The following is a 12783-nucleotide window of genomic DNA, read 5'->3' as shown; positions in this document are numbered from 1 at the left end:
CCAGCTCTGTAATCTGTAAGCAAGACAAGTAACATCTCTCTGCCCTCTGTCCTTACCAACCATGAGAATAATGACACTTTGTGCTGCAGTCTTCCCAGAGGGAGAGAATGGCTCAGAAGGTGCTCTCAGAGAAGGATCCCAGAAAATTAAAAGAAAGGCCTCTTAGAGTTCATTTGCGCAATTGCCTCAGTTGGCAAAGAAGTCAGGCTGAGGCCCAAAATGGAGAAGAGGGCTGGGTTCTCACTGTGAATCAAAGGCAGAGTGAAGAGAACCCAGGCCATCTCACCCCCACTTCCAGCCTACCCCAGAGACCCTGGGCTCTTCTTTCTGAGCAACCAACTGGAATCATGGCAAGGATGGTAATAGTGGGATTGTGGGTACTATTGCTTGAAGCCACATGGTACAGTGGTTACTGGGGGCTTCCAGGTGGGGCTCCAGGATCTTAACCACCTTTATGTTCCTCTTGCTAGTGGGAAGTGCCACAATGAGGTGGTGCTGGCACCCATGTTTGAGAGACTCTCCACGGAGTCTGTTCAGGACCAGCTGCCCTACTCTGTCACACACATCTCCATGCCAGCCACCACGGAGGGCAGACGGGGCTTCTCTGTGTCTGTGGAAAGTGCCTGCTCCAACTATGCCACCACTGTGCAAGTAAAAGAGTGAGTATTTTGAGAACCCCAGGAGCAGGAGTCCTTACACAGAGTCCATAGATGGGCCTCAAGGGGTGCAGAGTTCTCTTCACCCACATCTCATATCTTTGTCCTGGAGCTCACTGTGCTGTAACTGCACGTGGGCCTTGGCACTTACTCTTCCTTCTGCCTAGGCTGCTTCCCACAAGATACTTAATGACAGAACCGCTCACCTTTCATGTGTCAAGTTTCAGATAACGTTTGTTCTTTGAAATTATCTGGCTTGATTATGAGTATTAGTTTATCATCTGTCCTCCCAACGAGTTTCTTCTGGAACTTAATCTTGTTCAGTACTGTATGTCCAGGTCCTGGAACTGTGTCTGGCATGTAGTATATGTTCATTGATTACCGTTCTGTTGGTTGAGTGAATGGAGGATGGAGGAGAAAGAGGTTAAGACTTCATCCTAGGTCCAGGCCAGAGACCAGATGGGGAAAGAGCCTGTGTTCATCTAATACCAGTAATGAGGAATTTATGGCTGCCAGCCCTATAAATAGCGATTGTGCACTTACTAGGTGCTTGCAGTACAGGTGAGAGGTATTAAGGTTGGGGAAGTCACCAAGAGTTGAGATCTGCACTAAAACCTCATTAGATGAAGATGGGAGGGAATTGTGTTCAGGGCAGAGGTGGGAGTCTATGATTGTGTCTGGTGTAAATTAGGTGGTGGGGAATAGCCAGAAAAGGGGGCTATTAAGTTATGTAGGGCCTGGATTATGAACACTCAGCAGGTCTTTTAAGGGATAAGCAACAAGGTGATACAACCAAGTTAGCGTTCTAGAGGGATTGCTGGCATGGATGTTGGATGGAAGAGGAGCAAGCCTGGAAATGTAGAGGGTGGTGTTAATAAAAACTTAAACATCAGCAATGGTGTTGGTGATGGGTAGTTTTTTTGAAGAACAGAGGTGATTGAGCTTCTTTAGTTCATTGAGATATCTGTCTAGACCAGAGGTTCTTTTTAGAGAGAGAGGGCATGTGCAAGCTGTGAGAGAGGGGCAGAGAGGGAGAGAGAGAATCTTAAACAGGCTCCACACTGACACAGGGCTTAATCCCATGACCCTGGGATTGTGACCTGAGCTGAAATCTAGAACAGATGTAGAGACCAGGGACCAGTTCTATCGAAAGATCCAGGTGAGAGATGTTGGTAACTATGATGATGAAGTGAAGGCAGGATTCTCAAAGATGGTAAGGGTTGTGGAGCAGTGAGAGAACTCCGGATAGGGGAGATGCCATCCAAGGCTCTGGCTTAGGCCATTGGGTGAGTGGGGGTGCCCTTCACTGAGATGAGGCACCTTGTAAAGGGTGTTGCATTTCCCCTGTGAGTTGTCTGGGCCTTGCAGGCATGTAGGGGCCTGGGGCATGGTGAACCTTCCTATACAAGTAAAATTGGTCAAGCACAATTTTAGGATGCCTTCTTCCTGCCTCAACTCTTGTCTGGCCCAGGGTCAACCGGATGCACATCAGTCCCAACAACCGCAATGCCATCCACCCCGGGGACCGCATCCTGGAGATCAATGGGACCCCTGTCCGCACACTCCGAGTGGAAGAGGTACAGTGTGTGTCCAGTCTGTCTTGTGGGGGTGGAACATGGTATAGACCTTCTGGGAGATCAAGCTGTGGACCTTTGCCTTTCTCCACCCCCAGTCTATCTCTTTGTCTTGCCACTGAGCCTGTGACCACTGATGACCTGTGTCAGCCTGGCACATTCTCAGGGCAGCAGGGATGGCCTGACAGATGGGATATCTGACAGGATGCCAGTGAGAGGGCACTGGGGCTACTGGCAGCTAGAGGCCACCATTAGCCAACTTGAGCATTGGCCATACTGTGCTAAGATCATGTGGGCTGACGGTGGGTGGCCTAGGATGGGACAGCCTGTGGGAGCCAGCCTTACACTGCTTTTGGCTACAGGTAGAGGATGCGATTAGCAAGACAAGCCAGACACTTCAGCTCTTGATTGAACATGACCCCGTCTCCCAGCGCCTGGACCAGCTGCGACTGGATGCACGGCTCTCTCCCCGCATGCAGAATGCCGGACACTCCCCTACTCTCAACACCCTGGACACCAAGGAGAATTTGGAAGGAACACTAAGGAGACGCTCTCTGAGGTGCTGCCTCCCACCCTGATTACATGCTGACCAATGCCTATCCTTCAGATGAGGCTGAGCTGACTTTGGGAGGCCAGCAGAGTTAGGAAGGAAACCCGCTGGCCAGAGATGGGCCATGAGGATTGTGCTGACCCAGCTCTCCCCATAGGGATCACAGTTCACAGCCAGGGCCTGTACATGATCTGACCCAGCTGTCTGCCAGGTTTCGTTAGAAACCAGAGAGTCGGCTCTGTCCACTGAACTTCTGAGCTGAACTCAGGAGGCAGAAACGCTGACCCCCAAAGGACAGCATGGCCCATGGGGAAAGCATGGGGTTCAGAGGCTGGAGTTGGGGCACAGAAAGGATTAATAAGTGGAAGTAAGAACACTGAAAACTGTAAAGCAAGAGATGGATGCAAGCTGTTTTAGATTTGAGGGACCAACAATCAAAACCTCATAGTTCCAAGTCCATGGGGAGGGAGCAATCACCCTGGATACAGGTGCCAAATAGGGAGACTGAAAGAACAGGAGTCTGAAGCAGTGGCTCTCCAGGCAGACACACCCATACCATGCTTTTGAGCTGAGCTCCCTCCCTTCACACATCACTTCATGTCTCTAAGCCTCTGTTTCTGCATCTATAAAGTGGAGTTCTAAGACAAAGGTGGCTGTCTTTTATGTAAGGACAATCCTTTATGTAAGGATTCAGTGTGGAAAGAATGCAAAGTGGCACAGTGACATCACAGGGTCAGCACTAACTCAATGTGAGGTGTTGTTAGTATCATTAGGAGTCAGGTCTTTATCCGCCCTCCTGATCAAACAGACTGAATCACTCAAGGCCCTTGACTGGCACCTGTTGGAAACAGGGCCCTCCCCACAGATTTCTGGGCATGCACTTCTGGCTGTCTTTGTGGCCTCAGAACGCGTGAGCTGGTAGAGGTGAGGTGCCAGAGGGCAGAGAAGGCCTGAGAACATGGCTTGGAAGCAGGAAGATGTGGGGTGGCTAGGGACTGCTTAGATCTCTGGAGGGCCATACTGCAGAAGGCAGCACACCTTGTGTGCTTCTGTGGGCACAGTTGGTGGAAGGCAGAGCAAAAGAGCAAGAGTTGAGAAGCCTGTGTGTGGTCCTTTCTGGGTAGCCCAAATGAAATAGGAAGATGTGCTGGAGGGAAGTTTGCAGGGTTGTAATTCACCTGCAGTGCTGTGGACTTCAACCTTTCTTGTCCTTCAGGAAGTCGGTAACAGTTATCAACCATTATTATTACTGGCTGCTTTTAAAAATGTAAATACACTGGTTTTATTGCTGTAAAAATCATACATGCTTATTATTTTAAATTTCAGGAAATATAGACAGGTACAAAATGAGCAAAATAGCCAGAATCCCATTTGGTCATTTTTTGGATGGTGGTAGGCTACCACTCTAACCCAATTCCGTACCTTGAATCAAGCAGGCATGTAAAGTGGTGGGTTACCATCCTACAGTGCTGTCCTATATTGAGCACTATAGGGTTCCTGCTTTGAATGTGGTTTTATTGTACTTAAATAAACTACTGATGTTTGTAGCCCCAAAATGGCATGTCTGTCTGACATAAGAGTTCCTTCCCCTCATCATAGTACCTGAACTACAGAAATTGGGATGGATAGGGTGGTAAGGTAGCTTTGGGGTTTCTACCTCCATGGTTTTTCTGGCAAGTCTCTGAGGACTACCCTATCCCTACCCTCATCTTTCCTTATCTTCAGGCGCAGTAACAGCATCTCCAAGTCCCCTGGCCCCAGCTCCCCAAAGGAGCCCCTGCTCTTTAGCCGTGACATCAGCCGCTCAGAATCCCTCCGCTGTTCCAGCAGCTACTCACAGCAGATCTTCCGGCCATGTGACCTGATCCACGGGGAGATCCTGGGGAAGGGCTTCTTTGGACAGGCCATCAAGGTGAGCACAGGCAGCAGCTGGTCTGCTTCTCGGCCCCCTACCCTTCTCTCACCTTCTTTTGGGGAGCTCTTACCACATGGTCTCACCCCATACATACCCTGCAGGACACCAGGCCCCCTTCCTTGCTGCAGGTGATGGTGTGAGGGCTACACTCCTGCCCTCCCAGGCCACCTAAGGGCAGCATTGCTGTTGTAGTGAGCTTGGTGGACCTGGAGACCCAGGTTGGGATGAGTTGTTGCCCATGGCCCTGCCATCTCCAGGCAGTGATGTTTTTAGGTACCCAGAGGCCTGAGTGTTGGGTATACTGCAGGGAGCACACAGGGGAGTGGCTCCTGCCTCCCTGATGAACAGTCTTAGGGACTAACCTCTCTCTCTTTCTCTCCTCCTCCTCTGCTGAGAGCTGGGAGGGGGGGTCAGGTAAGCCATGTGTCTCAGCTTTCAGGGCATTGGGGCTGGAGAGCTCACCCTGACCCACCTAGTTCCCTGGTGCATGTCTGTGGCACTGACCCCTACTGTCCCCAGACTTCTGTTCACCCAAGGGACTCACTCCTTTGTCAGATAACCAGAGTCCCTGCTTGGCTTGGCAGTGTCCCTTCCTGCCTCCTCACTTCCCTTTTCTGCATTCTTGCCTCCCCTCTATGCATGCCCCGTTCTCCAAAGAGGGTACGCTCCCCTTTGAGGCCCCTGTTGCCTCATGCTGTGTCTTCTACACATGAATTCTGTCAGTCTCATCTGGCTCAGTATGTCTTCCAAGGGATGGGATGGCCAGTTGCATATATTTTCACATATTTCCCCGGAACTCTGCACCACTAATAGTTGTCCTCCTTGTAACTAGGTAACACACAAAGCCACGGGCAAAGTGATGGTCATGAAGGAGTTAATTCGGTGTGATGAGGAAACACAGAAGACTTTTCTGACTGAGGTAAAAAGGTGGGGTAGGGGTTAGGAGTGTGGTGTCACTCTTGGAAGAGGGTAGATCTTACTAAATAACGGTTTCAGGAGGAAACTTGTTTTATTTTGTTACTTTTTTAAAAAAAATTAATGTGGGGCACCTGGGTGGCTCAGTCGGTTGAGCGTCCGACTTCGGCTCAGGTCACGATCTTGCGGTCCGTGAGTTCGAGCCCCGCGTCAGGCTCTGGGCTGATGGCCCAGAGCCTGGAGCCTGCTTCCGATTCTGTGTCTCCCTCTCTCTCTGCCCCTCCCCCGTTCATGCTCTGTCTCTCTCTGTCTCAAAAATAAATAAATGTTAAAAAAAATTAATGTTTATTTTAATTTTTTTAAATGTTTATTTTTGAGAGGGAGGGAGAGAGAGAGAGAAAGAATGTGTGAGGGAAGGGGCAGAGAGAGGGAGACACAGAATCTGAAGCAGGCTCTAGGTTCTGAGCTGTCAGCACAGAGCCTGATGTGGGGCTAAAACCCACAAACCATGAGATCATGACCTAAGTCGAGTTGGACACTTAACCAACTGAGCCACCCAGGCACCCCTAATGTTTCTTTTCGATAGAGGAGACAGAGTGCAAGCATGGGAGTGGCAAAGAGAGAGGGAGACACGGAACCCAAAGCAGGCTCCAGGCTCTGAGCGATTAGCACAGAGCCTGATGTGGGGCTTGAACCACGAACCATGAGATCATGACCTGAGCCAAAGTCAACGCTTAACCAACTGAGCCACCCAGGCACCCCTAGGTGGAAACTTATTTTAGAATCACTTTCTTTTTTTTTTTTTTTTTTTTTTTTTTTTTTTTTTTTTTTTTTATGTAAACAATTTTTTTTTATAGAATCACTTTCTTAAAAGCTGGGCCGAAAATAGCGGTAGAGGAATATCCTGCCCCTTCTAAATTACAGCATAATGACCTATTCAATAAACATTTACTAAAGACAGCATGATCTGGGTACAAGGGATACAGTAACAAACGAGATGTGGTTCAGAGGAGCTTACAGTTAGTGGGGATTATGGACAAGAAAACAGGCCAATTTAGGACAACTAGATATTATACTCACCACCTGAACACCCTGCTAAGGGAGCCTGGAGTGGGGCCTTCCAGAGAATTGCCATCTCTTGAGCATTTACACATTTTTTACCACCTCTCCCAAGTTGTTCCATTCCTTTGGTTGGTACTCCTGTGGTTCAGGTATTGCCCTCCAGGCCTTTGTTTCACTCCTGGACCCTCCCATTCTAGTTCCCCCCAGTACAATTCCTAGAAAGGCAGCATCCCAGGGTGAGGCCTGTGAGGCATCCCTATCCATGTGGAGGTGTCCTGCCCCATCACATAAGACTGGAGGTAGGAGATGCAGGTAACAGTTATCAGACTGACTCCTTGGAGGGAAGGGGTGAGGAAGACATAGTGGAAAGTAACCATCCACCTTCCTTGGCCTTGTCACCCCCAGGTGAAGGTGATGCGCAGCCTGGACCACCCCAATGTGCTCAAGTTCATTGGTGTGCTGTACAAGGACAAGAAGCTGAACCTGCTGACAGAGTACATTGAAGGGGGCACGCTGAAGGACTTTCTGCGCAGTGTGGTGAGCACACCACCCTCGCTGCTTTGCCTACAAAGGGGCATGCTGAGCGTGATTGGGCACAGGCAGGGAGGGTTCACTGGCAGACGATATTGACCCATGGGGCCTGGACCACAAATGGGACAGGTCCTAACAGCCTCTGATGGGCATTCCCCCTTCCCATAGGACCCCTTCCCCTGGCAGCAGAAGGTCAGATTTGCCAAAGGCATCGCATCTGGAATGGTGAGTTCTGCCAACAGCCCTGCCAGGTGTGGGAGTGGTGGTGAGGTGGTGATGGGGAGGGACTGCAGGCAGGCACTAGAAGGCAAAGACCCCATCCTGGGCAGCTTGTATGGGCTGGGTCAGTCAGCAGCTATTTATTGAGCTTCTTTCTGGGCTGTTGAAATTGCCCCCAGTTGTTTTTCTTAGCTCACAATCTACCTCAAAGAATTCCAAATCTTCAAGGGAAAACTGGAGAGGCAAACTAGTAGCGTCTAGCCACTGCAGGAGCTTGGAACAAGCAGGGAACCTCACTGCCTATGAAATCAGAGAAGGGGGAAGTGTTCTAATTGAGCCCTGAAGGATGGGTCAGAATTGGATAAAAGTTCCTCTTGGCAGAGAGGCACCAAGGTTGAGGTGATGATAGCAGCAAATACCTGGGAGGAGAGAGGAAGTAATAGTCTATTTCACCTGGGAAAGAATGATACCAGTTATATAGTAGTAGTAGTACCAGTGACAGTCGCTGAGTGCTTTCTGTATGCCAGGCACTGAGCTGAGGGACTGACATGCATGTGTATGTTTGTTCCTCATGACAGCCCCGGTTTCCAGATGAGAAGCTGATGCTAGAAAGCTAGAAAGAGAGAGGAGCTTGGGCTTGTCAGTCTGACCCCAAGCCTGAAGCTTTAATCACCGCTCTTCATGTGGTGTCCATTAAGACAGTGTTGGTCTTGGGTACATTAAGGTCCCTATATTTCAGGCTAAGGAGTCTGGATTTTACTTAGGATGCTTAGGAAGCATCTTTTTAGACAGATGTAAAAGATGTTTAAGTAAGGAAGTTTTGTGAGCAGAGCTGTGCTTTTTTTGAGGTACCTAGAAGAATGGTGGTGTCACTTACCAGATACTGGGGAGGCAGTGATGTTGGGGAAACAGGTTTGGGAAGACCTAGTGTCGACTGAGGCTGATGTGCTGTTAGTGGGCATCAGCGTATGTAGAGAAGGCGGCTTTAAAAAGGGCTGACACCAAGGAGACTAGAAGGAAACAGCAGCCACACAGGAGTCTCAGGAGCAGGTAGCGTGGGAGAAGTTCTGGCAGCCTTTGGGGAAAGGACAGGCAAGCAGGCAGGTCACAAGAGCTACCATGATTCAGGAAGAGCTCCCTGGGTATGTGAGCAGAGCCAGGAGCCTAGGGGATGCAAGCATTATTGCAAAGGACAGGGGAGGAGGGAAGTAGCTCCTTCCACATTTGCTGGGGAAGAGAAAAGAAAAGGAAGTGGCTACAGAGAGTGACAGGAACCAGGAGTGGAGACTAGGGGTGGAAATAGCAAAGACTCGTGTGAAAACATTGGGGTAGGAAGAGGGAGAGGTTAAAGTGTAGAAGAACAAGGAGGGTGCTGAGTCTCAGGGAAGGAGAATGTCAGAAATACAGAGCCAGCTGGCCAGGAGGAAGTCACTTCTCTGATCACTGGCAGTGAGGGTGGCTGAAGTCAGAGATTATGGTGGTGATGGTGGTGAGGGGGACTGGAGCAGTACATCTGAGGACCTTCACTTCAGGTGGCCTGGATCTACATAAAATGGATAGAGGGGCTGGGGGCATGCAAGGGCCAGGGCCCAGTAGAGTTGGGGACTTTGGGAGGGAGCAATGAGGGTCTAGAGCAGCACTGGGTTGGGGTCAGCGAACCAAAGGATGGGCAAGAGGTGGCAGCAGGGAGAGAGAAGAAGCCCAGGCGGCCTTTGGCTTTCTGTTAGTGTTGGGACAAGGGGGTGACAGCAGGAGGCCCTTGCCCTAAGGTCCACGTTGGGTTCTGAAGCTGAGTGGGGATGGCCTGGGAGAAGAGCAGGCTCCCCCAGTTCCAGGGTCTGCATCTGCTTGAATTACTGGCCATTGGCCTCAGCTCGTACTTCTGTTCCAGGCCTATTTACACTCCATGTGCATCATCCACCGGGATCTGAACTCACACAACTGCCTTATCAAGCTGGTATGTCCCAACCATTCTGGGCTTCCCCAGGGCCAGCCCTCATGTCTTGTCACAAAGGAGACTGTCCTTCTGCTTTAGACCTCAGGTGTCACTAGGACTCCTGTTTTACCCTTCCTGCTGCACCTGATGCCCTCCCCTGTCTTCTGGGGGCTCTCAAACACATGCAGACACAATAATACCTCCTCCCAGTAGCAGTCTTTGAAATCCTTTGGTTAGAGGGGACTTCAGAAGTTCCTTAACACTACAAAGAGCCCTGTTGTTTTTCCTGGTTTCACCACGATAGTTCTGTAAAGCAGCTCACTGAGGACCCTATTCTACAACTGTGGCACCTTGAAGCCTCAGTCTAAGGCCATAGAGCTAGTAAATGTACAGTGGCCAGTTTGGGACCAGCGTTTTTTCCCACCAACCATCAGCTCTGGTTGTTAGCATGTCATTTCTGCGATTAACTTGGAATCTAGCTTCTCAGGTATCCACTAACTGGCCCTGGCTCCACCCTCTAGATCCACACTAAACAATCGTAACCCTTTTTCCACATGACTGCCCTGTAGCTATTTGAAGAGCTTGTCTCCCTCTAAATCCCCCCACTGACTCCCTACACCTTATCCTTTTCTGTCTTATCCTGGTTCTAGCCATGCCTTAAATCTTTTGGGGAACTGGCAGGATGGGGTAAAAAAAAAAAAAAAAAAAAAAAGGAAAAAAAATCCCTTTTCCTGCTTCTGAGTTCCACTCTGCAAGTCCCAGAGCCTTACCCCTCCAGGCTGCAGGGGCTCTGTTGTGAACACCCCCAAGTCTGGGAAGTCTGAGGAGCAGATACCAGACTGCTAGAAAACAAATAACTGAGCCTTATCTACCAGAGAGAGCATGAGCTATGACTCTCCTTTGCTACATACCTTTTCTCCCCTTCTCAATTTCTCTTGGGAATGTCCTCACCAAGTCCTGATCTGGCCCTTGTCCTACCAGGACAAGACCGTGGTGGTGGCAGACTTTGGGCTGTCACGGCTTATAGTTGAAGAGAGGAAAAAGCCCCCAGTGGAGAAGGCCACCACCAAGAAACGCACCTTGCGTAAGAATGACCGTAAGAAGCGCTATACCGTGGTAGGAAACCCCTACTGGATGGCCCCTGAGATGCTGAATGGTGAGTCCTGACACTGGACACTGGAGGCGACATGTCCCCAGAGGGGAGTTAGGAGCCACATCTTGCATCAGAGTCCTGGGTGAAGTGGAAGGCCAGGTACCCAGAGCTGACAGCTGGATGATTTTTATCCCTTGCCAGACTGGGCCTTATAAACCCCTTCCTCCCTGAAGTCCTGGGCTTAGGGTGAGATCTGACTGTGGCTTTTATGCCCCAAGTGTAGCTGAGAGCTCAAGCTGTTTATTGCCAAGAGATTTAGCCTTTTCTTCTCCCTGCTGAGAACTGAATTATGGTGCCCCCTTGTGGATAATGCTCAAACCAGCCAGAGATGCTGGCTGGGATTCTTGAAATATACAGGGTTGTGAGGTCTCAGAAATGGCCTGCTGGTTTAACCCTTTTTAGAGTCTTTTTTTTTTTTTTTTTTTAAGCTGTTGGTGATCTTTTTTTAATGTTTGTTTATTTTGAGAGAGAGAGAGCAAGAGAGGGAGAGAGAGAACCCCAAGCAGGCTCCACATTCAGTGCAGAGCCTGATGTGGGGCTCAGTCTCACAACTGTGAGATCATGACCTGAGCTGAAATCAAGAGTCGGGTGCTTAACTGACTGAACCACCCAGGCACCCCAACACTTTTTGGAGTCTTGTGGCCCAGAGAAGTTCAGCGGTTTGCCCAGGAACATACAGCTAGCTAATGACAGAGTCCAGATGAACCCTGATCCATTTCTCTTTCAATGTCCAATGTAGTTTCATTTTGGATAGTGTGTTTTATAAGATCTTTCTGAGGCAGCCCACCCAGGGCTGAGGAAAGATGTTCAGATGGTACCTCTCCTGGGAAGCCTTCAAGGCATCCCCATGGAGCCTCTTCTAGCCCTGGTTCTTGGCTGTGGCCTGGCTTGGCCCCAGACTCAGTGCAGAGCAGATAAGAGACCAAACCTAACAGCCTGCTCTCCTGTGTTCTCCAAGGAAAGAGCTACGATGAGACGGTGGATGTCTTCTCTTTTGGGATCGTTCTCTGCGAGGTGAGCTCCGGCCTGCACAGAGGCCAGGCCTGAGGCAGAAGGCCTAATGGCTCTGCCCTGCCTCAGAACTGGGACTGCTTCTCCTAACGATGAGTAGCTCACCATAAAGTCAACATGAATGTAGGGTTGTGCAGTTATCACACATCTGTTGACACATTTGAGTCTCATCAGTCCCATGAGAAGGACTGGGCAGGGTTTTTTCAGGTGAGGAAACAGGCTCAGAAAGGGGCAGCAGCTTGCTCTTAGTTGCATAGCCGGTAAGGGGCAGGTGAGACTCGGAACTCCACTAGGAAAGGCATGAGGCTGTCCTTATGGTTGTCCATTTAGCTGTTGGGCCAGTGTAACCTTTGACTCTGATCCCCATTCCCCAGGCCCTGATAGTGCTGTTGCCCTCAGCCCCACAAGTGGAAGTAGCCATCACAAGAAGTGCTAGCCTGTCTAGCACAGTTCTAAGCACTGTGAGGTGTATAGGCTGAGTCTTGGAAAGATTCCTCCCCTTAGGAGCTTAGCTCAGTCTGTCTGAAAGCACTCAATCAAACACATATGTTCAGAGCCTTCTGTAATTCCTACAAAATGGTGAGTGGTAGAGGAGAGACAAGAACAGTTGGAATAATGGAAGGAGGGTTTTTTAAAATCATTTTCTTTAATAGAGATCAATTGAGCATATACTGTGTGCAAAGCACGAGGCTGGTGCCAAGAAGTTTCAGACATGCATCAGACCCAGAACCTCACTTCACAGAGCCTGAACTCTGGCAGGGGACATAGACACAAGGGCACACAGCAGGGCAGGGTGGGATGTATAGAAGCTCCTCCTCCAGATTTGAAACATTGTGCTTTTGCTACAGAGAAGTCTTTTCTAAACCCTCCTCAGTAACCAGACTCTCAGCTGAGAGACAAGTCTGGACTAGCAAAATTTGGGCATGGAGGATAGCTTTCTAACCTTGGTTTTTACCTCCCTCTTCTGCCCATCCTTCTTGTCCATACACCAATATCCCTCTCCCCTGCCCTATGGCCACACACACCACAGCCCATTCCTGACCAGCCATCTTCTCACCTGCAGATCATCGGGCAGGTGTATGCAGATCCTGATTGCCTGCCCCGAACACTGGACTTTGGTCTCAACGTGAAGCTTTTCTGGGAGAAGTTTGTCCCCACAGACTGCCCCCCAGCCTTCTTCCCCCTGGCCGCCATCTGCTGCAAACTGGAGCCCGAGAGCAGGTTGGTATCCTACCCCTTCTCCCCAGCTCACATAAGCCTG

General features: G+C 49.9%; 1 protein-coding gene across 4 annotated transcripts in view; it reads left to right on the top strand.

The window, feature by feature from the left end:
* Positions 1-12783, top strand: part of LIMK2 (LIM domain kinase 2) — a 59348-nt gene that overhangs the window by 41883 nt on the left and 4682 nt on the right. For 3 of the 4 annotated variants that reach the window (XM_007082569.3, XM_042961863.1, XM_007082570.3), the window contains 11 exons: positions 471-659; positions 2128-2233; positions 2593-2789; positions 4506-4692; positions 5528-5614; positions 7078-7209; positions 7372-7428; positions 9314-9379; positions 10340-10514; positions 11470-11525; positions 12586-12743. In XM_007082569.3, coding sequence (XP_007082631.1) covers positions 471-659; positions 2128-2233; positions 2593-2789; positions 4506-4692; positions 5528-5614; positions 7078-7209; positions 7372-7428; positions 9314-9379; positions 10340-10514; positions 11470-11525; positions 12586-12743 — 1410 coding nt within the window. Of the gene's footprint in view, positions 1-470; positions 660-2127; positions 2234-2592; positions 2790-4505; positions 4693-5527; positions 5615-7077; positions 7210-7371; positions 7429-9313; positions 9380-10339; positions 10515-11469; positions 11526-12585; positions 12744-12783 lie in introns of those variants that run through there. The other variant, XM_042961864.1, reaches the window with a different exon arrangement.

The sequence above is a fragment of the Panthera tigris genome, chromosome D3, assembly GCF_018350195.1.
Source record: "Panthera tigris isolate Pti1 chromosome D3, P.tigris_Pti1_mat1.1, whole genome shotgun sequence".
Taxonomy (NCBI): domain Eukaryota; kingdom Metazoa; phylum Chordata; class Mammalia; order Carnivora; family Felidae; genus Panthera; species Panthera tigris.
This window is presented reverse-complemented; position numbering and strand designations above follow the sequence as displayed.